Raw genomic sequence first — 22536 nt, 5'->3', positions numbered from 1 at the left:
TTGGTATATGTACTTTTATAGTTCCAAAAAGTTACTCATTGGCTAATTACCTAAAGCATTTTTCATCTGCTGTTATTTTGCAGTTTGTAAAGTTGAAGTGATTTAAGTCAAAATACTACATTGTTTACATTTTGCTACATTTATTTTGCATTAATTTCACATTTCTTTAGATTACAAGCATCTGACTTCCTCAGAAATCATTATTTGAATATTAATAAATTCATACTTGCTCTATCTAAAGAAGTAAAAATTTATTCATATCTGAAATTTCGTGGTACGGGATACTTCGACATTGCGAGATCTCGTGTTTCAATATCGTGCCTCGCTTCGTGTCTCATCGGAATATGTTGCGTCTCGCACGATTCTGAGTGGTCCGATATTCCATAATTATGGCATTACCCGGATTATTTGAGGAACTCGTACATGTTGTAAGTGCTTTTTCAATGGTGGATCTGAAAGCCGCAATTCTTGGAAAATGACGATTTTTACATACATATATTTCTAATGAAAACAAAATACGTGTGTAATGGTCTTTCTAATTTTCTTCCATAGATCATTTAAGGGCCTCTGTGGCCGATTGATTTAAAAAAAACACTTGTCCCTAAACCGCTGTAGGTTCGACATATACAAGGGGCATCGAACTATTCATCGAACTTTGCGAGGATCCCGGTCAATGTCCAAATGCGAATATATATCCGCGTGCGCACATCATAGCTATCGCGTGCGCACGTAATAGTATCGCGTGGCCACGTAAAAGCTATCGTGTGCGCACGTAATAAATAAGAAAATTGTATGTCCCCTTTATGCCACCGGCCGTAGATACTACCTTGTTTTTTTGCTAAGAATATTTCTAGTGCCATTAAATCATTTATAAAACTTTAAGCATTGAAAAATAAACAAAAGACTTGCTGCATATGTGTTTAGGTAAACGTTCTGGATGCTGCACTTGTAGAAATTTTCATTGTGACATGCAGAACAGGGATATTCTCTAATTTAATATATGACTCCTATGAAGAGGCAGGAAGTTTTTGATTGACCGGAAGTGACCTAAAACGGTTTTATAAATACAGAAAACACAGAACAATGGCTGGTTGTCGGTTAACGGACGGGCATAATTATTACCTTTTAAGAATTTTATGGGAAAATGTGAGACAAATGTGCTTCTAGTGTCCTTTCTATTGTGTGTCGAACACATCTGTCTCATTTCCAATTTGTCGCAAATATGAATGTTCACGCACACATCGGTCACACTTCGTGAGACAGATGTACTCCGAGACAAATGTGCTCCTACAAAGCCACCTAGTGAAAGGAAGTGGGACGTCAATAATGATATGATTTTAATGGGATTGAACAAAAAATATAGACACACAAAAAATGTTATTATATCGGACATGAGTTGGTTCCTAGGCGTTTACTCATATGCATATGTTCGAGCGATAAATAAAGAATACTATTTTTTGCGTAAAGGGATTTTATGCGGACAAAATCTTTGTTAATTGAACCGTTGATTAGCATTTACTGAGAGGCAATAAAATTTTAAGTCGGAAACTATGGTTTATTGTAATAATAAATTTGATATTCGATGTTTACACTGTTTATAATTACGTGTATTTGTATGAAAGAACATTTTTGTATTTCTTTATTACAGAGACGATAACTAACATGGGATCTCAAGATATGCTACAGCTTGCTCAGAAGGTAATTATAACTATTTATCTCAGATTTTTGTAGGTCTGGACGTAAATTTGCAGATCTTTCCTTCAACCCGTTGTTTGATTGTGCAATATGACCAAAAATGAACTGCACGGCAACTTTGTTTGCTCATTTATAGAAAAAGAATCGCACACACACACACACACACAAAAAGATATTTAATTTCACCAGAGAAATTTTTCCCTTTAAATTCCCCTTTTGGGAAAGAGTTTTCCTTTTAAAACCCTGCTCCACATAAATCTATGTAGGATTTCAAGTTTTTGGGGATTTTAGACGTTTGACCAAGTTGAAGTTCCTTTAAGTAAAATCATTTCTTGTCACACTGCATAGGTCGTGGGGGAAATCTTTAGTTCATTTTTGCTACAGTTATATGCGTTATGGTTAATAAAAGTTTTGTTTTGTTAAACAGTTGTCAACAATTTTACTATATATTTATTTCAGGATGATAATAAACTAAGTAAATAACTCGTGCATATTGTTTAGCAGACTTTAATCCTTTTCTTTATCTCCTAAAGTAAAACGGCATTTATGACATCTTTAAATATCTATTCTTTTGTTACTTTATAACCTTTATTGCCTTTCACAATATTTTAGCTTTGTATAAATTTTTTGTTTGATGTGTAATATTGTAACCTGATGAAAAAATAAATATGTTTAAACCAATATTTTAGCTTCTGAATGAGTTTAAAGGTTACGTCGCTGCAATTGTTGTCGGACTGTTATTTATAATAACAGTGCCACTTGTTGGCGCGTGCTTCTGCTGTTTGTCGTCTGTTGCGGATTTTGTGTCGGCGGAAAAAGAGTTTCAGGAAGCAACCGATGGGATTCACTGTAAACGTCGAGTGTTTGCGTGTTTGCTCTTTTGTCACAACAGTCTTTATATTGTAAGTTAAATGCAGCACAAAGTAGAATAAATATGTAATTAGGATTCTATATTTAGGAAATATATCTTGATTGTGTGTGCGTTATGGTATAATATAGCGCGGAATGGAGCACGGACTTAAACTGACAATTCTTCTCTCTCTCTCTCTCCCCCCCAAGTCGGTGTATGGAGTACATCTCTGGACTTCTAATTGTGATAAAAGGGAAAGAAAGCAGTGTTAGACAATCTATGTATATTAGGCATGTGCAATCCGCTCGGGTAAAATAATGCCTGCTAATTTTACCACATGCGCAAATATACTTTAAAAGGAAAATAATTATATAATAATTAATGAATATATTTACTCTCCATTACGTATCTATATGGTTGTTGATAAGGGAAATCTCGATATTTAGGATCCGGGACGAAAGGGAGTGTGTTGTAACGAAAAATAGAAATACCCGTTTCCTGTCTTCTTTGTTTTGTATGGGAAATTTTCGATGGAAGTATATATAAACATGATTGTTTATAGCTATCTATACCTCTACCTATATACGGCCGTATATGTGATACAATACGGAAAAAAACAGAACAAGTAACAGTTCCTGTAATATTTGGTTAACACAACTCAGTCTAAGATCGAGATAAAATGGCCAATAAATGGAAACTTTTAAAAGCCCAAAACGGAAAAATTGAAAATTTGCAGACTTAGTTGAATTAAGCCTGTTTATTGTCTGTAGTGTTAATTACATGCTACCCACCTAGCATCGGCTTTAACAAAATTTAACATTGATTTACTGAAATAAATTCTATAGAATATAGAGACATATATCTTACATGGTTATCTTCACTCATTCGAATGAAGAAAACAACAATAATTTAGTTTACTACCTTGGCACTTATATGGTTCTTTCATCAATTACATGTATTACTATATTAAACTACAGATGACATTTAACATAAATGTAAATCATTCTTTGTGAAAGATTTTATTAATTAATGAAACTAATCTTTTAACAAGTATATGATATTCAAAGTTTATTCTCCACTAAAGTTTCATACCAAAATAACGTTATTTACAACTATACTGAATTTTCAGGGTTGGTAATATTTTGGAACGTATGTTTAATAATGACAGGATGTGACAAACGGCGCTGGAAAAAGTCGGCCGGTAATAGTAGACCAAATAACCTGAATGACATTGACCACGGGTTTTTAAACGTTACTATATTGTAGAGGTAAGGAATATCTAAAATTATAATCAATGGGTTCCAGGTTGATCCGAAGGAGACGTATTGCCTAGATTTAAAAATTACCCTTATAAGTGTTAAAACTATCGAGTATTCGTGATAATGTCATTCAAGCCGATGATTACGGGCATTGTAAATTATAGAGAATTAAGTTAACATAACAAGGCCAGTACAAGTGGATTAGACATCAGTATGATTCCACATATGAAGTGATAAAAACACCCGCGTTCTCAATCGTCTTTTTTCTTGTCCTACTGATTTTTTTATCTCACCAGAACCGAAGGTTCGGGTGAGCTATAAGTATCAAAGGGCGTCATGCGTCTTCGTTTCTGAAACTGCTGCGCAGATATACCTCAAATTTGGCTTGTAGCATCCTTGTGACAGTCACACTTAAATTTGCTCATGTCATTTCAATTGGCCCCATTTAGGGTCAACTGAGCTAAAATAGAAAGAAAAAAAACATTTAAACATCTTCTATTACTAAATTAAATGATGGATGATCATTAAACTTTGTCTGTGGCATTCCTAGGTAGTCTTTTATTAATTTTGCTCATATGAATTGTACCCTTTTAGGGACTGCTATAGCTAAAATAGAAAAAACCTTAAAACATTTTTGTACTGATCTTATTGATAGATGACCACCAAATTTTGTCATTAGCATTCTTAGATAGTCTGTTATGAAATTTGTTCCAATTAATTTGACTGGCCCCTTTAAGTGGCCTCTAGAGCTAAAAATTGTAAAACCTTTTAACATCTTCTCCTACTGAACTAATTTATTGGCTGATCACCAAACTTTACCAGTAGCATTCTTTGGTAGTCTTTTATCAAATTTGCTCGGCCCCTTTTATGAACCGATAAAGTTAAAAATAGAAAACCTTTAAACGTCTCCTTCTACAGGACTAATTGATGTATGGCCACTAAAAACTTTGTATGTAGCATTCTTAGGTAGTCTTTTATCAAAGTTTGCTTATATTAATTTTGATTGGCTCCTTTTAGGGGGCCGCTAAAGCTGAAGTGTCCCAGTCCGTGGCCAATTCTTCAAAATTATAGTTAATTATGAAAACAACCCATGTTGGAATGTTTTCCATATATGTGTACATGTTATGCACTTTTTCTGAAAAAAAAGACTCTTTAGCTGGGAGACAGTCGTAATGTCATGACCTGTTTGCTATTCAGAGATCTTGAATAAAACTCAGTGTCGGGAAACTTTACAACTAGAGAGGCAAGTTGAAGTAGCTGGACTTGTCTTTCTTACAAGTTTATTTGACAAATTATTCCTATAATCACTGAAAAATCGTTGTTTTCTAGGATCGATTCAGGGCCCATTATGGCCCTCTGGTTTAATTCATTCATATTTTCTTCTTTTACAATATTTGAAATATGTTTAAACTCATTTTCAACCATGAATATTTAAAACATTCCAGCAAGCAAAGGTCATAGGGGTCAAAAATCTTGAACAACAAGAGCAGCGATCGAGAATAAACTCGACAATACAGGTAAAAATAAAATCATAGCTATATAACCATAGTAAAATAGGCTTAGCTATACAATTATGGTGAAATAATCATAGCTATATAACCATAATACTATAGCCGTAGCGATATGGTCAAATGTTATATGAGCATAGCAATATTCTATCATTCATATTCATGTTGGTATAAGCAATGAAAAATTTAATCAGAGTCACATGAGCACAGTGATATACCATCGTGGTTATTTTATCATAGCCATGTAATCATGCCGATATAATCATGGTGATATAAAATGGTAATAGATAACCATATTGATATACCACAGTTATATATACACCTTTGGTTTATTTCTCTGAAAAAAAGTATGACATGATATGGGATAAACATTTATCATTAGTAATATGTGTCAGGTTAAAAATTGTGAACTTTTTTTTTCTTCTTTTTCAAAATAATTTATAGCGGCGATGGAGAAAGAAATCAGTAGTTTTGCAGTGAAACTATTTATCAAACGGAGGCACTGGACAAGATTGGAACTTAGTAAGTTGAATCTTACTTTAAAATAATGTCATTTATTTGGTTTTTATTTCAAAAAAAATAGTACCTTGTCAATTTTATATGATGAACTTATCATAAACTTTATTCTACATATCTGAAGAGGGTCTGTCTGCCATGCCGGTCACATCGGGTACCACACATTGACACTTGTAGTCCTACACATATTTATAAATAGAATATATGAACCTGAATGGTGAAAGTTAACTTCTCCTGCCCAATTTTTTAAATATTGGCCAGAACTGGCATCAATTCCCGTTATAAACAGTTTACTCCTTCTACCCCATGCCCTTATAGTTAGGGGAACGACTTTTACCAATGAAAACTTGGGCATAGCGTTGCTCATAAATGATAATTATTCCAAAATTGATTGGCATCCAACACTTTAATTTGCTTGATTCAGAAACTTTACTTTTTCGCTTTACAATTTTCACTGATATGATAGTTACGTCTACATGCATTGTATGTTTTAAAATTGAAACGGTGATGTGTTTTGCAGCAGATATATACAGTCAGCTGTGAAGGCATTTGATGCTGTATCAGATAAGACAACACAAGCAAACTAATGCTTACCACGACAATGATGACAAGTTGTTTCCGGCTGCAGGCACCTGCACAGTAATTCAGTCGGGGCCATTCCGACCGATCCGCTAGCTACACGAGGAGTAAGTTTGGTCCTCTAAACTCGAATTCATTTCAAAATAGGATAGGGCAACCCCCTTTATTTTTGTTAAAAACTGGGGCAAAGCAGGGAGGGATACACTTAAAGAAGAGGAAAAAAATGTCCCTTTACAGTAAAAAATCACGCTACAAAACCCCCCCTTTGTTTAAAGTCTTTTTTAAAAATTCCCCAACTAAAAAAGAAGGGCCCCGGGAGTTTTTTTGTGGAAAATAACTTTCATTTCCCTCTTTCCCCTTTAGTCAAACACTTGCTGGGGGCCCTAGACCAAACGCACAAGATGTTTAAAACGAATTTTATTACGAAAAAGTGAAATTTTTGGGAACCCAAAAACAAATTGTAATGGCTGAAGAGGAAAGTAGTAGTAAAATGGAAAAAACAAAAATTAATACCCTGTAAAAAATCTTATCATTTCCGTTAACCCCCAAAAACCCCCCCCCAGAAGGAAAAAGTTTTTAAAAGGTTTTTAAAACGATGATGCAGTAAAACAGGTGATGTAATATATAAACATATCTTATAATATATGCAATTAAATATAACAACTTTCCAAAGTCTTGAAGATAGCTGCATGTCATCCAGGTGGTGATTAATGCTTATCTGTTGTCTTTTTTTCAACCCAGATGAATTAAGTTCATTAAAATTACAGCACATTTTTAAGTAAAATGTTTAGCATAAAGTACATTTATATTTATTTAATATATTTATCTTTCAAATACACAGATTAAATTGGTTACTTTTCTCAGAATTGTGGACTACGCGAGATCAACATTTAAGTAGGTTAGGAGTTCCAATACACACACCTAGAGGTCGACCGACCGACCGCCAGACCGCCAGATCTGCATTTTTACATTCAACATTTGTTTGTACAAAAAAATGTAATAAATTCAACAGAGATCGTAAACGTTTTTCATTATATTACAGGTTAAAGATGAAATTGGGAATAATATAGGAGCCAAACTTCCTGATTTAACAGGTAAATTGACCAAACAGTACATCTAATTGTCTTTTATTTGAATTATTTTAACTGTTATGATATTACGGTTATCATACGTGTATTTTAACAATATTTATCCATATACCGGAAAAGTAAAGTTACTCATATGGTAGTTTCTGCATTTTGAACAAATTTTGTCCTCCTTACACATAAGCAACTTTCAAGTTCGGCAAAGGAATTGTTAAAACAAGCGAAAGAAGTACAGGCAACATGTCGTTGTTTGTATTACAATATAATTTTGATAAAAGAACATTTACATGTGCAGGAATACGCAAATAAAAACACTTGTCTACTCGTAGATATCTTTAACGTAACAAGAAGTTGTAATGATCAAATTACAAGATGGCAAACCCATTTACAATCCCTGCAAAACAATCATACCCAGTTGCAATAAATCTTTCAAATATTTGCACTTTTATTGTGTTATTTTTGTTGATGTTAATGACGATAATAGAACAGGTTTTGGTGATAATTGTTATGATTTTTGTTTCATTTTCCAGGGATAAAAACAAATGTACAGACCTCTTTTGATAAAATGCAAACCAAAGTAAAAAAATATGTTACTGACATAGAAAGTTTCAAAACAGAAGTAAGTTTAAAGACATTTTACATGTTTAATTTAGGTTTTACATCTACCTCTTTAACAATGAAGGCTAAGGAATTAAAAAAGTGGTTGGCATCTCCGAAATGATTCAAAGTTTCAGGTCGAAATTTTGATGCCACGTACCTTTGCAGTGCCTTACAGTCAAAAAGTCAAACCGACTTAATTAGAACCAGTCCGTAACTTTTTAAAAACTGTCGGAACTCTTCATGAATCTATATGTTTCAAAAAATGGGAATACTAAGATTGTATCTATTGAATAAAAAAGAAGTAATATTCAGTATAAATAATACTCGCTTGATTATATTAAATAAATTTTAATGACATCCTAGCGATCAAACAACCCATTCATAACATATTTTATTTGCTATAATCATATTACTATCAACAGAATGTGCATCATTTACCAGAATTAAACACGATACAAAATAATCATTTACATTGCAGGCCAAAGACGGTATAGATATTCAGTCTTACAAAGATCAAGCAAGGGATTTCACAGACACTGCACAATCATTCGATAAATACAGGTATAATATTGTATCTAATACATGTAATAATTCACTATATTCATACTGTATATATCTCTAAAGCATTATAGGGAGACACAGGCAAAATGTTCATTTCTTCGTTATGAAATTTCTTTCATTCATTTTTGTGTAAATGTCCTCAAAATCATTACACTAGGCAGTCACAGGAACAAAAAAATTCTCCTTATAAAGAATAAAATGATGGTTTCCTAACTTGACCCCAGGCTAGAGTGTTAAGATTTCACAATAGGTGTCACAGTGAAATCTAGAAACGTTAAAGAACATGTCAAATGAATGGCTTAGACTTGTTTCTATCATACAATATCCACAATAGCTGTTATTGTACCGTCCAGGGTTTATTCAAGTCATATGCCTTTTTAAAAAAACTACTCGGTGATTCTGTCGGCGTCTAGATTTCGTTCAACTTGTGTAAATGTATTTACGCCTAAAATCCAAAACATATAGAATATATACAGAAATTCATGTCAGGACTTTCAAAACTGTCATTTTAGCATGATTTGAGTACATAAGATCATTTTAATATTTTTTGTTATTAATTTGCCTGAGAATTCCTTGTAAGTGTATTAGACATCAACAGTTGTTTAATTATGTAACTTGGAGTAGTATTATTGCAGTTCCAAACATACGCAACTAAATACTCGTGACTTGGTTGAATTGCTAACAAAATATTACAATTTAGTTTGTAAAAAAAGATGTAATCATGTTGATATTTTGTTACAGGCACATTGGCGGCAATGTCCTCGGAGGAATCATAACACTTATCGTTCTCCTGCAATTCTTCGGCATGGTTTTTGGCTCGGTCGGTCAAGGTCTGAGGACTCTACCAGTAGATAGGGGCTGTGTCTCAAACTCGGGTGGTAACATGTTAATAGCGTAAGTTATACTTTCAAACAATATAATGTTATTTCACTGAGCTTCAAAAATAATTGGACATGTTTTGTTGTTGTTGTGATTTTTGCCAAAGGACGTATATGTTTATCGTCAGATTATAATTTATTTAAATGTATGAATTTATTTGGTAAATATCAAGTACATAATTAGTATGCATCCGTCTTCTTGGAACTTTCTACATTTGCTTAACATTTTAAATAACTTATCTACATACCTACCAAAATGTTAGTATGATATGTTCTATATTATTATAAAATACAGCAACTAACTCAGACACTTATAAAGACTCATTTGTTATTGGCCTGTCTGTTGTTTGTTTTTTTTTTAGTACAGAAGTCAAACGAATATAAATATGCCCTAACTAGTCCTTTTTCCATGAATTACTTGACTTAAAATTTTGTAAAGTTTTATATATTTATTTATTTTTTATCTATTTTTTCTATTATGTTTTAATGGACTTCTAGGGAAGACTGGACATACCTTATTGTATTGCCTCTTTCAATAAAGTTTTTATCATTATTATTGCAATTATTTTGCTTAAATTACAATTACAGCTTACTATGTATCCGGTGTTCTTGTTTTAATTTCAGGTCTGTCGCTTTTATCTTCTTGTTCTCTTGGCTCCTCATGTTGTTGACGACGCTCACTTTTTCGGTCGGTTCTATCCTTGAGAGGTTTGTTTGTCAGCCGTTATCACCGCCAGATTTTGAGCTCCTTAAAGTAAGTAAAACACAAGTGATTGGTTTTATCTTTAATTGATTATGTTTGAAAAATGTAAGTTTATATCTTATATAAATAAACAACTTAACAACTTAAGCGTGGTTAAGAAAATGTGGACTTTCAATTAAATTTGTAAAGGGTAATGCTTATTTTGAACAAAGTATAGCGTGTAAGATGGTTTTTATACAACCATCTAGAATATCTTATGTTATATTAAATTATACACAAACGCTGATATTTTATTTTGTTTCAATCAAGAGGTCTTCATTGGACATGTGTATAAATTAATATAAGATACTTGTAAAAGTAAATTAACGTATAAATAATATAAAACATCAGAAATACACACGACATTTCTTTTCTTTTAGGTTGCTGACAAACAGTTCGACACTAGGAAAATGTTTGGTTCCTCATTGGCACAAGTGCTGAAGTAAGCTGATAATTACTTTGTACAAACTTCATCCTTTCCATCAACATCACACTACTTCATTCTATATTATCCATATTCACTGTGGTATACCGTACCCCGGATATTGCTCGATATTATGAGGACTTTCATCCCATTTCGCGACTTTGAACGGCGAACGAATGTAAGTTCAGCGACGATATTTTCCAAACTAATGGCTATTTCATTTGTCTCAACGGGTTTTATATATCTAGAGGTATTTTTGTAGCTCTTAAACACGTAAAAATATTACAGGTATTTCTAAAATTGATTAAACTACCCCTCAACGATCCGCTGCTCACTAGAAAATACTGACCGCGATACTGAGAATCGTAAGAAATTATTATATTACCAATATAAAAAAATTGAATCGAGCAATTTTTTTATTCACAATCCAAGTATGCGTTGTCCAAATTTCAGGCAAAAAGTGTGAAATTACAAAAAGATACAGGCCTAAAAAGATACAAGAAAGTGTACCGAGTATTGATTTTAAGTGTACAGAGTATTGCAAAATAGCCCAACTTTAGTGTACAGTGTATTGCAAAACAGAATGAGCATATTAAAATGGAAAATCGATATTTAAGTCTAATTTTCACGTCTGTCTATCGATTCCATATATTCGCTTATAATGTTCTGTTTATATGATATTTATTCAAATATTTCTGATTCAACAATGGATTTTCAGTGTTATTACTGTTCTTTTCCTACGGGCAAATACAGAGATATAATTTCCCATTTGATTGAAAATCACACTTTATATGAAATAAAGTGTTTGCAGGGTCGGAAGCAGGCTCGGGAGCAGGGTAGAACCATCGAAGTTGACGATAAAAATCTTTAAATACATGTCTCAAGAAACTGTGATCAAGGAGACCCATCTCTGAAAAGAAGAAGGATAACAAAACATATTTAGATGACATTAATGATAGGTTTTTACAGGGCAAGTTTGCCTTAAGAAACATATCGACACACTTAGTAAAATATTGGCCCGAGTGCTTATGCCGTCCAAGCATGCCGGTATAGTCTTAACCTTTTACTGCATGAGCATTGCGATCATTGAATTAAGCCTCTTTTTACAAGTTCAAACTGCTATAAAACTATAAAAAATGCTATAAAACAATAAAAAATGCTTCAATACTGATCAAACTGGGTACAAATGTTGGCTGGGCCATAGCCTGTGGAATAGCATACTCAATTTTAAATGGCAACTGGGGGACGTCTCAAAATTGCCAAAAATTTCCATTTTGCGTTGTTTTCCCATCAAAACTGATTTCAAAGTGCAGCAATTTTTCAATTGATTGAGATAAAGTCTAAGGTTTTCGGCGTTGATTATACACGGTACTTTTAAATCGACCTGAGACCATTTTAGCCCCCACCCCCATAAGTCCCAAATCCTCTCGGCGATTAGAGGGGCTAATGCCCCAAACAGAAGGGGGCACAGGGGTGGGGTGTAAAACCTTCTAAACACGCCTTTATGAGATAAAAGGTTATAAGGAACATAACTTTTTCATTGCATCTGCTGCCCTTTATCATAATCTTATTAAAATCCATTATTCGCTTTTTAGCTGTTCATACGATAACTCATTGCTAATGACGTAACAAATTTCACTTGCAGACGGTCTGCCGTTGCTAGAGTGCAGGTACAAAATGACCGAAAGTTACCTTTATATGGATTTTTGGCTTAGTAGGAAGTCGGTTGATATTAGATACATTGTATTGACAGACTTGCTCAATACCGTATACTATTGACAATCTTGAGGCAGCATTAATGCACTTTGGATGCATTTTTTTACTATTTAAAGTAAGATATGCAATAATTATTAACAAATTCTGGAAAGGTTGATCCTTCGATAGCAACGAGAACTTTTTAGACACGGAAAATTGCTGAGATTTTTCATGAGCAGGAATGAAAATCTGGATTAATCGCAGATGTTTTCAGTCAATGCACATATAGTGTAATTAAGTATACACAATAAGATTTAAAATTAAATGTAGGAAATACTCTGTGTTTGCTACTTGCATTTACTCTATATTGATAACCAATACTCGTTACACTAAAAAGCAATACTCGTGACACCGGCGGGCAACTCCAACGCAATACTCGGTACACGGACATCTGTATTTATTCTCAAAATGCACGGTCATCTGAGATTCTATAGTTGATTGAACATTTACAACATAAACATTATCATCATTTTCACATTTCATTCGATTCAAGTTTTTTCTTTTAAGGAAGTATATGCACAAAAACATCAAATTTGACTGATCGGAGCTCATTTTTCACGTGAGCAAAGAGGCGAATTTTACCTCCTAATTACATTTCAAAGCTATTTCTCAACAATTTTGGGGTTTCAGTAATTAGAGAAATTATCGAAGTATTTGTTTTTCTATAACATTAATATCAAACCAATTCAAAATGACTAAATATCGTCACTGAACCTACCTTCTTACCTCGTTCAAAGTCGCGAAATGGGATGAAAGTCCTCATAATATCGAGCAATATCCGGGGTACGGTATACCGCAGTGATATTGTACTCCATTTATCACAGGACGTTATTAACGTAATCTATACATTTCTCTATATATTGATTGGTAATACCTGTAATTGAAAGTCATTTTGTCGTACCAACATTCGTCTGATTTTATTTTTAAACCAGTTTGTTGATTGCGATGTTACTATTTAATTTAATTGATGTTGATTTATATTTCAGGGATTGTCGGGATGGAAAGGCGGCATATGAAGCATTCCACTTAGACGCTAAAGGCTTCAATTTATCTGACCTGGATACAACTCTAGCGGCACAGTTAACGGTATGTAAATGATAATTTTCTTTGCGATATATAGTTGCGAAAATACAAAGTAACATCCTATGTTAGGTTGTATTATAGTTGGGGATCTTTCTGTTGAAAATGTGTCAGAGTTAAATCGTATACATATACATACACAGTGCAGGTTTTAGTTACCTGCACTCCAGAGCATGCCCAATGATTGGCTCATTTCTGCTGGGGTTTACTTATTGTGTCGGAAGAGAACGCGACAGAAATATCATATTCAGATGCTCGTTCATAAGTAACTTTTTCCCAGGGCTTCATAATGTGACAACAGGGACCGTGTTTTTATGTTTGACTATGATACAATAGAGAAAGAACATCAAAACACTCTGCAATGTGATTAATACTCGGCGGCTACGCCCCCACCCCCCACCCCCCTCGTACAAATTAAAATAGCCTCGTGTTCCGATGCTTTTTCTATTACTTAAAGCATGATGCAGCAATTTTTCTTTAATTTTCCTCAGCTGTTATACGCCAGTAAAATGCCTTATAGGTAAAAACGCATAGTGCGGTATCTCAGTTGTAGGCGGTTCATGTTGCTTACTTTGTAATATTTGCTCTTAACCGTTGCGAGCATCGACAAAAACTGCTAAAGGCTTTTGGTGTAACCAAAGTATATTTTCGTAAGAATTCCAAAAGATAATACCCGGAGATTACTTTAAGAGCTTAATCTGGTGAATAACACATACCATTATGTCTGTGTGACTGGAAAACCTAAATAGAAAAAATAACCTTCAAGTGGTGGTAAAATCAAAGAAAATAATTTGTTTGGATCAATACTATTTTGTATGAAAGGAATAATCGTACACATATTTCATTGTAGCCTTACCTCCTTTTTTATGTATTCGGAATAACATGTTTTTCAGAGCATTGATACAGAAATGGACAATGCTTTAAGTGGTTTGAGCGGTAGTAGTGGAATAAGTGCTGGATCAGCCGTGAATAAAGCCACTCAAAGTCTAACTCAGCTACAGACTGTACTCAATGCCTTGGATTATACTGTCATTGATAGTATGGTAAGATAACACTGTCATTGATAGCACGATAAGATAACACTGTCTTTGATACATCGGTAAGACTACACTGTCATTGATAGTAAAGTAAAGTTACACTGTCATTGTTAGCACGGTAAAATAACACTGTCATTGACAGCACAGTAAGATAACATTATCATTGATAGCACGGTAAGATTTCACTGTCATTGATACATTGGTAAGATTAAATTATTATTGATAGCATGGTAAAATTACACGTCATTGATAGCACGGTAAAATTACACTGTCATTGATAGCACGGTAAGCCGTCACTGTTATTGATAGCACAGTAAGACTACATTGTCATTGATAGCACAGTAAGATAACACTGCCATTGATAGCACGGTAAGACTACACTGTCAACAGTGTCATTGATACAACGGTAAGATTACACTGTCATTGAAAGCACGGTCAGATTGCACTTTCATTTTGAAACATCGGTAAGATATCACTCTCATTGATAGCAAAGTAAGATAACATTGGTACAACGGTAAGACTTAACTAATATTGATAGCACGGTACTATTACAGTGTCATTGGTGGCACGGTAAGATGACATTGTCATTGAAAGCATGGTAATATTACGCTGTTATTGATAGCATGGTAATATTACGCTGTTATTGATAGCATGGCAAGATTACACTGTCATTGATAGAACGGTATGACTACACTGTCATTGATAGCACGGTAAAATAACAGTGTCATTAATAGCACGGTAAGACAACACCGTCATTAGAAGCACGGTAAGATTACACTGTCATTGATAGAACGGTTAGACTTCACTGTCATTGATAGCACGGTAAGATAACAGTGTCATTGATAGCATGGTAAGACTACACCGTCATTGATAGCATGGTTTTATTTATTTTTCTACGCCATGACTGTGCTCTGTCTAATTAAGCGGCTTTTCGCTCCACGCCTCCGCCATTTTAACTTGTTTATTCTCGACTTTTCCCTTGGTGGGGTCGCAGGGCGAAAACACGAATGGCACGAATTAACCACCATTCAAATAACTTATTTGTCAAGCAGCATGTGACGTTATTTGCTAGTAAACATGTTTTGTTGTTATTTTATTTCAGATGGTCGTGCTTACAACACTACCGGTCGTGGTAAGTGAACAACCAACAATTACATGTACTTAAAACTAAACTAGACTTAACTATAATGTTGATTTATTTTCGGTTCTTTAAAAAAATAAATCTAAAACAAATACTAAAACCGTAAAATGACGCAATTGTGATATTATTTCACCCTTTGTGATAGAGTGCGTTTTAACTTCTGATATTGGGCTTCCGTGGCCGAGTGATAAATATCGTTCACTTCAAGCAGCTTGCCCTCACCGCTGTGGGTTCGAATCCCGACAGGGACTTTTAATTCTTTTTTGTGAGGAAGCTATCCGGCTAGCTTACGGAACGCCGGTGGTTCTACTCAGGTGCGCATTCTTGCCTGAAATAATGCATGGACGGACATCAGAGGTTTTCCTACACCAGTAAAGCTAGTACGTCGCCATGTGATAATAACTGTATTGGTGCAACGTTATATAAACCCAGCTAAAAAACTTCTGATATCATCATATATTTCATTATTAACATTTAAAGAACTATTTCTAGATTTTATTGACATGACGGTATTTTTTCGAGATATTGATACATTTTATTGTAGGTCTAGACAAAAAAACGAATACGTAAAATTTCAGATCATTTGTTCTCTTTGTTCAGAGAAATCAGAAATCATTTTATTTATGCAATATTATCCTAAAATAATAATAAAAAACATTCAAACGCTTCAACAAGCTCAAACAGCGCAAAATATCAAAATTGATTGTCAGAATATTTTTAGATTATGTGTACAATAGAACGCAGTAAATAATAATGTTACATCGACCTGAGTTACGTCATTGAGTTTGGTTTATAATAGAACATGTGGGATGTTTCGGTTTTTTTTTTCTTTTTGCTATGATGCACTTGTTACAAAAAATTATGCAAACAAATGTCAAACAATTTTTTTATCATTGTATCATTTCAGGATTCATCAGTGACACACTACAAAACCTCCATGGTAAACCACATACGTATATATATTTGTTTTCTAAAGGATATAATTCTCACAATAAATCAGAACACCACGTCAATTATTCATAAAAATGTCGTAATGGTTAATGATTAACCATTGTTCTATTCTATCGCGTGGTTTTAGGTGTAATCTTTGTGACGGATGTATATATTTGACAGCCAAAGAAAGATAAAGTATTAATTTGGTAAAATTATGTTTGAATATATCATGTCTGACAAACACAATTTAGAAATACCCTCTGATGTACAATTCTACCTTAATTCGAACTTCATGTCAAAAGGTATTCATTTTGTATTTTTGGTTTCTTCAAAAACATAATAATTTGTAGTTTGATATCTATAAATGTACTTAATTTACTCGGGAATTTACTCGATATATTGCGATTAACTTAGTCAACAACTCTCATGATTAAATCACTATTTGTATTAGTTTGTTCGCGTTGACCCGTTCTGTATATACAATGTCCTCATCCGAAGGTTGACGGATCCAGAAAGGCCCGAGAAGATGCGATTGTCTCAGAAATATTGGCGTCAAGTGATGCAAGACGACCCAACTCGACATCTATCTAAATTTTAATAATTTATGTTTTTTCACTATTTCAATAGTTAGTTAATTTAAAACAGTTTCAGCTAGTTCAATATTGTTCAAAATGAAAAAAAAAATAAATCGAAACAATTAATATTTTCCAGTTAATATTAATCGTATACGTCTGTGTATGTGTGAAATAATAAATATGCTATACATTTGAATTTCAGATTAATTTGGGATCGGCCCTTAAAGATTTAAAAAAAATTAAAGGTGAAGTTCAGGTAAATATGACTTGAATTTGTATCTACTTTTTATAAAAGGCAATTTTTATCTTTAACATTTATTGCTATTGTTTGTTATTTTCGTAACGTGTACCGCTTGAAATTAAGGTCTAATCATTTGTTCATTCATGTCTCTATATATTGACAATTTATTATAAACATGTTGTATTCATTTAAATCATAAATAAAATATATATTATTTCAAAATCATTTAGAGATGCTTGTCATCATTTCATTTAGTGATCCTATCTTTGTCATGTGACAAATTGTACATATAATTATGAGTCTATTAATTTTCTATTTTTCTGGTATTTGTTTTCAGAAGTGGAAAACTGAGTTTAGAGCTAGTTTAATTAACGTGAGCAGTCAGATAGGATCTAAAATGACAGAGGTAATAATTGTTCAGTATTTCTTTAGACTAATCGTTTTCAGACAATTATTGTTTGTGGCAATTCAGCATAGGTTATATTGATACCACGTTTAATTATCCTATATACATGGGCAGTAAAAGTAAGCTAAACTTGAGGAGCTATCATAAACGACTCAGTATTGAATGTTTCGTTTTTAATTATAGAACCAATAAAATAGCCGAAGTTCTAAGACTATCTAACATCCTTGTGTTGTAAGACAATTTTACATCATTTTGTCGGACAAATCGTGTTACATCAATTTGTCGGACAAAGCGGTGTGATAAGACAATCTTACATCATTTTGTCGAACTAAGCGGTGTTGTAAGACAATTCTACATCATTTTGTCGGACAAAGCGGTATTATTAGACATTCTTACATCATTTTGTCGGACTAAGCGGTATTGTTAGACATTCTTACATCATTTTGTCGGACAAAGCGGTGTTGTAAGACATTCTTACATCATTTTGTCGGACAAAGTGAGAATGCAGTTGATTTTCCTTTCAGATAACAAATGGATACAAACAGGAAATTTTGGATATAGCAAATGAATATGTAGACAACACAAAAGACTCGGTAAGTAACTAGCTATTCATATTGTTTTGCAAAATAAAAGGGCGAGTTAAGATAATGTATTGAGAATGAATGTAATAATCATTGTAATTTTAAAAGTGGTGATTGGTAATTGTCTTTGATTATCATTTTTACCCACGTTATTGATTTTTAGTGTTCTACATCGTTGTTATACTAACAGTTAGATTTTATTATCATTATCAAAAATGTCAGTATGATTAGTGTTAATCTTAGCATTGTCGTTATCATCTCGTTAAGTATTCATTTAATCATTATCAACAACACCACGACATTATTATTGCGACCAACATATTTACTGTTAATGTAATCATATCGTCAAAACCACATTGCCTTTGTAACTAGTATCATTATTATCAACATAGTAGGTGTTAATGTCCTAATTATCTTTATCATCACGTTAAGATGTTATCATTATCCTCAACACAACATTGTTATTATCGTAAATGCCATGTTTGCTAGTTATGTTATCATTATCCCAAACACCACGTTATCATTATCTGCAACGCCGTGTTAAAGAACTATGTTATTATTATCCTCAACACCACTTTATCATTATTGGCAACGCCACATTAAAGTACTATGTTATCATTATCCCCAACACCACGTAATCATTATTGGCAAAGCTACGTTAAACAACTATGTTATCAGTATCCTCAAAACCACGTTTGTAAAGTATATTAAAAATTTCGTCAACATCCGTTATCATACAATCGTCAACATTTTATTTTACTTTTAATTAATGTTATCATATCGTCCACATAACAGTAACTATTTTGTTATCATTATTGTCAACATCTCGTTGACTTTTTATTCATCATAATCGTATATTATCACATTTAATATTAACATTATCACTAACGTTATCTTAACGATAACTGGTTATCTCATTACTTCATTATGTTAATGAACATCACATTTACTATATATCACTTTATTATTATCGCAATTACAATGTTTGGTATTAACATTATCATTTTCGTCATCATTACATTACTGCTTAATTCATTATTTTTGTGAACATCACGTTTAATGTCAACGTTATTAGGTATTCAATATTATAAATATACTATGTTTTTTTTCTCAGATCAAGAATGGCGTTGGTCAATGTACACCATTATGGAACCTTTATGATTCCATTATATTGACGTCAGTGTGCAAATACATTGTTGATTCATTCGTAAGTTCCCTTTTCTTGCATTCTGTCATATTTTTTCCACCAATGGAATGAACAATCATTTTTATCGAACAATTTCGGACGAGATTTATTGGACATCTGAATAAATTTAGTATTTTATTGCTATCATCTCTAAATAAATTATCACAAGACCATGCCGATTGTGCGACTCCGTAAAAATGGTATTACACGCCGTGCATGTTTAATGACATGACGTCGTTTTCATTGCATAAACTAGCGTTAAACTATAGGCGCTAATGAAATTTGGTTCTTTTTCCATTCAAACGATCTTTAATGTTGGTATGTGATAAATATAATATTAAATTCGTAAAAGTTCAGAGAATCGCATAATATAATTTTATACAACTCGTTCAATAAATTCAGTATTAAACTTACACTCATTCAATATAATCATGTATTTTCAGAATGGTTTCTGGTTCTCGATCGGATGGTGTTTATTCTTTTTCGTTCCAAGTATTGTATTTTCTGTAAAGCTTGCCAAACATTATCGCACCATGAACAGTGACGCAGAGTCAGATATGTGAGTACACTTAAAAGCTGCATTCTTCTAGATGAGCAAAAATATTTGAAGAAAATCAGGCTTGATTAAAATTTACTTAGATTTTAAACAAAATAAATACATCCACAATTCAAGAAATAATGTTCATGTTATATGTAAATATTAATGTTTCTTGCAGTATTCAAATTATCATATTTCTACTGCGTGACTAATTTTGAACATTCTGGCCTATTTTCGTTTTTCTTATTTTCCTAAGTGCCGTTTGCAAAGTGCAAATTACTTTTTTGTTCAATTTACAATAACTTACTTTTTAATATATTTTTTGAAAAACAACCTTGAAAAATAGGATGAATCTGGAGGTATTCTGATTGAACGAGATGAATGCTCTATAAACTTATGAAAGCCTGACCATATTGTTAAATGGATCTCTAATTTGCAGAATTTTGATACAAAAGCGGACTGTAGATTGCGAGGTTTTTTCAAATAATATATTTCATAAATATATATCATAAATTTCAGGATTTCCAGTACGGTTTGTATCGTATAGTGGAATTTTATTTAGAAACCATTGATAAAATGTTGTTACTGAAACATCATGTACCTCAAACAGACATTTTATTCCAATATGTTAGTGTTTTCTTTAATCCCTAATGGAAACAATTTATTTTCTTATTTTTCCTACAGACCTAAAGGTGACACAAATAACGCTTACGACTCCAGTTCAAATGATCACTTTAGAAGGTATGATATATTAGATACAACTTTCATGTATTATTATATAGATGTTAACAGTACTTAATAACGTCAGCTCTTTTATCTATATATTAATGCTTGTAATTAAATGACTGTAGTATCATCTTTATTTCCATTCAACATATGCTTTATAGACCCCACTGACGTGTCTGGTAGCCAATTATCGTGCCTTCGTTTTTCGCCTTTTAAGGCGAAGACACGACGACACGACAAATATAGGACGCCGATACGAAACTTTCTACCCACCGACACGATAATTCTACAGATGAAGGCCTCGAGTTTTCAACCATTAAAATATTGCTATTTCGCCTAAATTTATCGTGTCTTCGTGTCGGAGCCCTCTCAAAAGTCATACAAGGCAAAGGCTGGAAAAGTGAGCACTATCATCGTGTCTTCTCTTTCAACTTTTGAGGGGCAAAGACACGAAATAGCAGCATTCAGCCACCATAGATGAGAGAATCATTTTACAAGAATTGGTACAACTTGTTATCATTATGAGCTATGATATTTTAGAATGATCATAGATTAAACATTTATTGTTGATTTTTTATTTGTAGTAACAAGGTTGGACACTCGGATATTCCTGACAGTCAGTTTTAAAACAGACGCCCGACATACAACATGGACTAGTTGGGAACGAACTGAACTTTTATTTCAATTTTCTTATTATTTTAAATTTTTGTATGTCTTAAAACCATCCTATGCCAGAAGAGAAAAATGCTATGATATACGAGCAATCAGCTACCAATCATGTTATCATAGTATCAAAAAATGAAAAATACGAAAAAAATTAAAAACTCTTATTGAACGTGTAACTGCACCAGCGTTTTTTTACACATATTATCTCTTTACCACTTATGTCGACATGTTTATGTTATAATTTTTGTCTCCCGTTTTTATGAAGAATTAATGTTTTAAATGTTGTTACTATTGATGTTCAAAGATCACAATGCCCGTATATATAAAAATAATTTAATTTAATGCAAGTTTGTAAATGGAAGTTTGCTTAGGCTAGTGTGTTTAATAGAGAGCTTTATTTATGCTCTAGAACTATGTCCACCGCGTAATATAAACCTTCATTACACTTAAGCAACTACGAATAATATTTATTTAAACAACAAAAGTCGCGTTAAAAAGACTTTTTTTAATATTTGTCTCCGATACTACATGTAGAATTTAAATCGATTATATTACGTCAAAGAAAATGGCTGAATATGAAAATTTTGGGTTGCCGGTCCAAAAAGCTGTGATTCTTTTTTACGGGTTTAATACCAATGAACTGTGATGTCATTTCAAATTCCATTTGAAATACTTGTCTGTTATATGTAAGTTGTTTTTCTTGTAGAAATCTTCCAAATTGTATTTTTATTTACACAGAAGTTTTGTTAATGCATATTTTTGGAATATCAATTTTTTCAGACATATAGACCTTTTTACAATACGATTTTTCCATAGCATACATGTTGCATTTCGCGCATGCGCATTCTGCGTAGAGCAAACGCGCAATAACGATAGACTACATTTAGCGTACTTGAAGGCAATAAAAGACGTGATTATAAGTTATGAAAACAGAATATTTGTGATGAATTAAAGCAGTAAGAACTTCAAGCGTG

At 32.9% G+C, this 22536-nt stretch overlaps 2 protein-coding genes across 2 annotated transcripts in view; both read left to right on the top strand.

Annotated features, from left to right (window-relative positions):
- Nucleotides 1-7527, top strand: part of LOC132733810 (prominin-1-like) — a 17320-nt gene extending 9793 nt beyond the window's left edge. Inside the window, exons 2-4 of the mRNA XM_060720496.1 lie at nt 1649-1698; nt 2385-2597; nt 7450-7527. Of these exons, the coding sequence (XP_060576479.1) occupies nt 1649-1698; nt 2385-2597; nt 7450-7527 (341 nt within the window). The remainder of the gene's footprint in view (nt 1-1648; nt 1699-2384; nt 2598-7449) is intronic.
- LOC132733807 (prominin-1-like) lies at nt 6997-22536 on the top strand. Its single transcript, XM_060720492.1, has 18 exons — nt 6997-7019; nt 7450-7501; nt 8023-8111; nt 8571-8653; nt 9395-9547; nt 10156-10285; nt 10654-10715; nt 13439-13538; nt 14426-14575; nt 15672-15701; nt 16618-16650; nt 17421-17474; nt 17797-17865; nt 18390-18458; nt 19561-19653; nt 20076-20191; nt 20855-20911; nt 21481-22536. Exons 3-18 carry the CDS (start codon nt 8058-8060, stop codon nt 21521-21523), a joined length of 1296 nt encoding a protein of 431 aa, XP_060576475.1. The 5' UTR covers nt 6997-7019; nt 7450-7501; nt 8023-8057; the 3' UTR covers nt 21524-22536.

The sequence above is a fragment of the Ruditapes philippinarum genome, unplaced genomic scaffold (assembly GCF_026571515.1).
Source record: "Ruditapes philippinarum isolate M1 unplaced genomic scaffold, ASM2657151v2 ctg1680_1_1_1_1, whole genome shotgun sequence".
Taxonomy (NCBI): Eukaryota; Metazoa; Mollusca; class Bivalvia; order Venerida; family Veneridae; genus Ruditapes; species Ruditapes philippinarum.
This window is presented reverse-complemented; position numbering and strand designations above follow the sequence as displayed.

Coding starts and splice junctions, on each gene's coding strand:
- LOC132733807 (XM_060720492.1), top strand. CDS start 8,058: ATGCAAACCAAAGTAAAAAAATATGTTACTGACATAGAAAGTTTCAAA. Junction 9,548..10,155: donor GGTGGTAACATGTTAATAGC/GTAAGTTATACT, acceptor TTTTAATTTCAG/GTCTGTCGCTTTTATCTTCT. Junction 13,539..14,425: donor CTCTAGCGGCACAGTTAACG/GTATGTAAATGA, acceptor CATGTTTTTCAG/AGCATTGATACAGAAATGGA.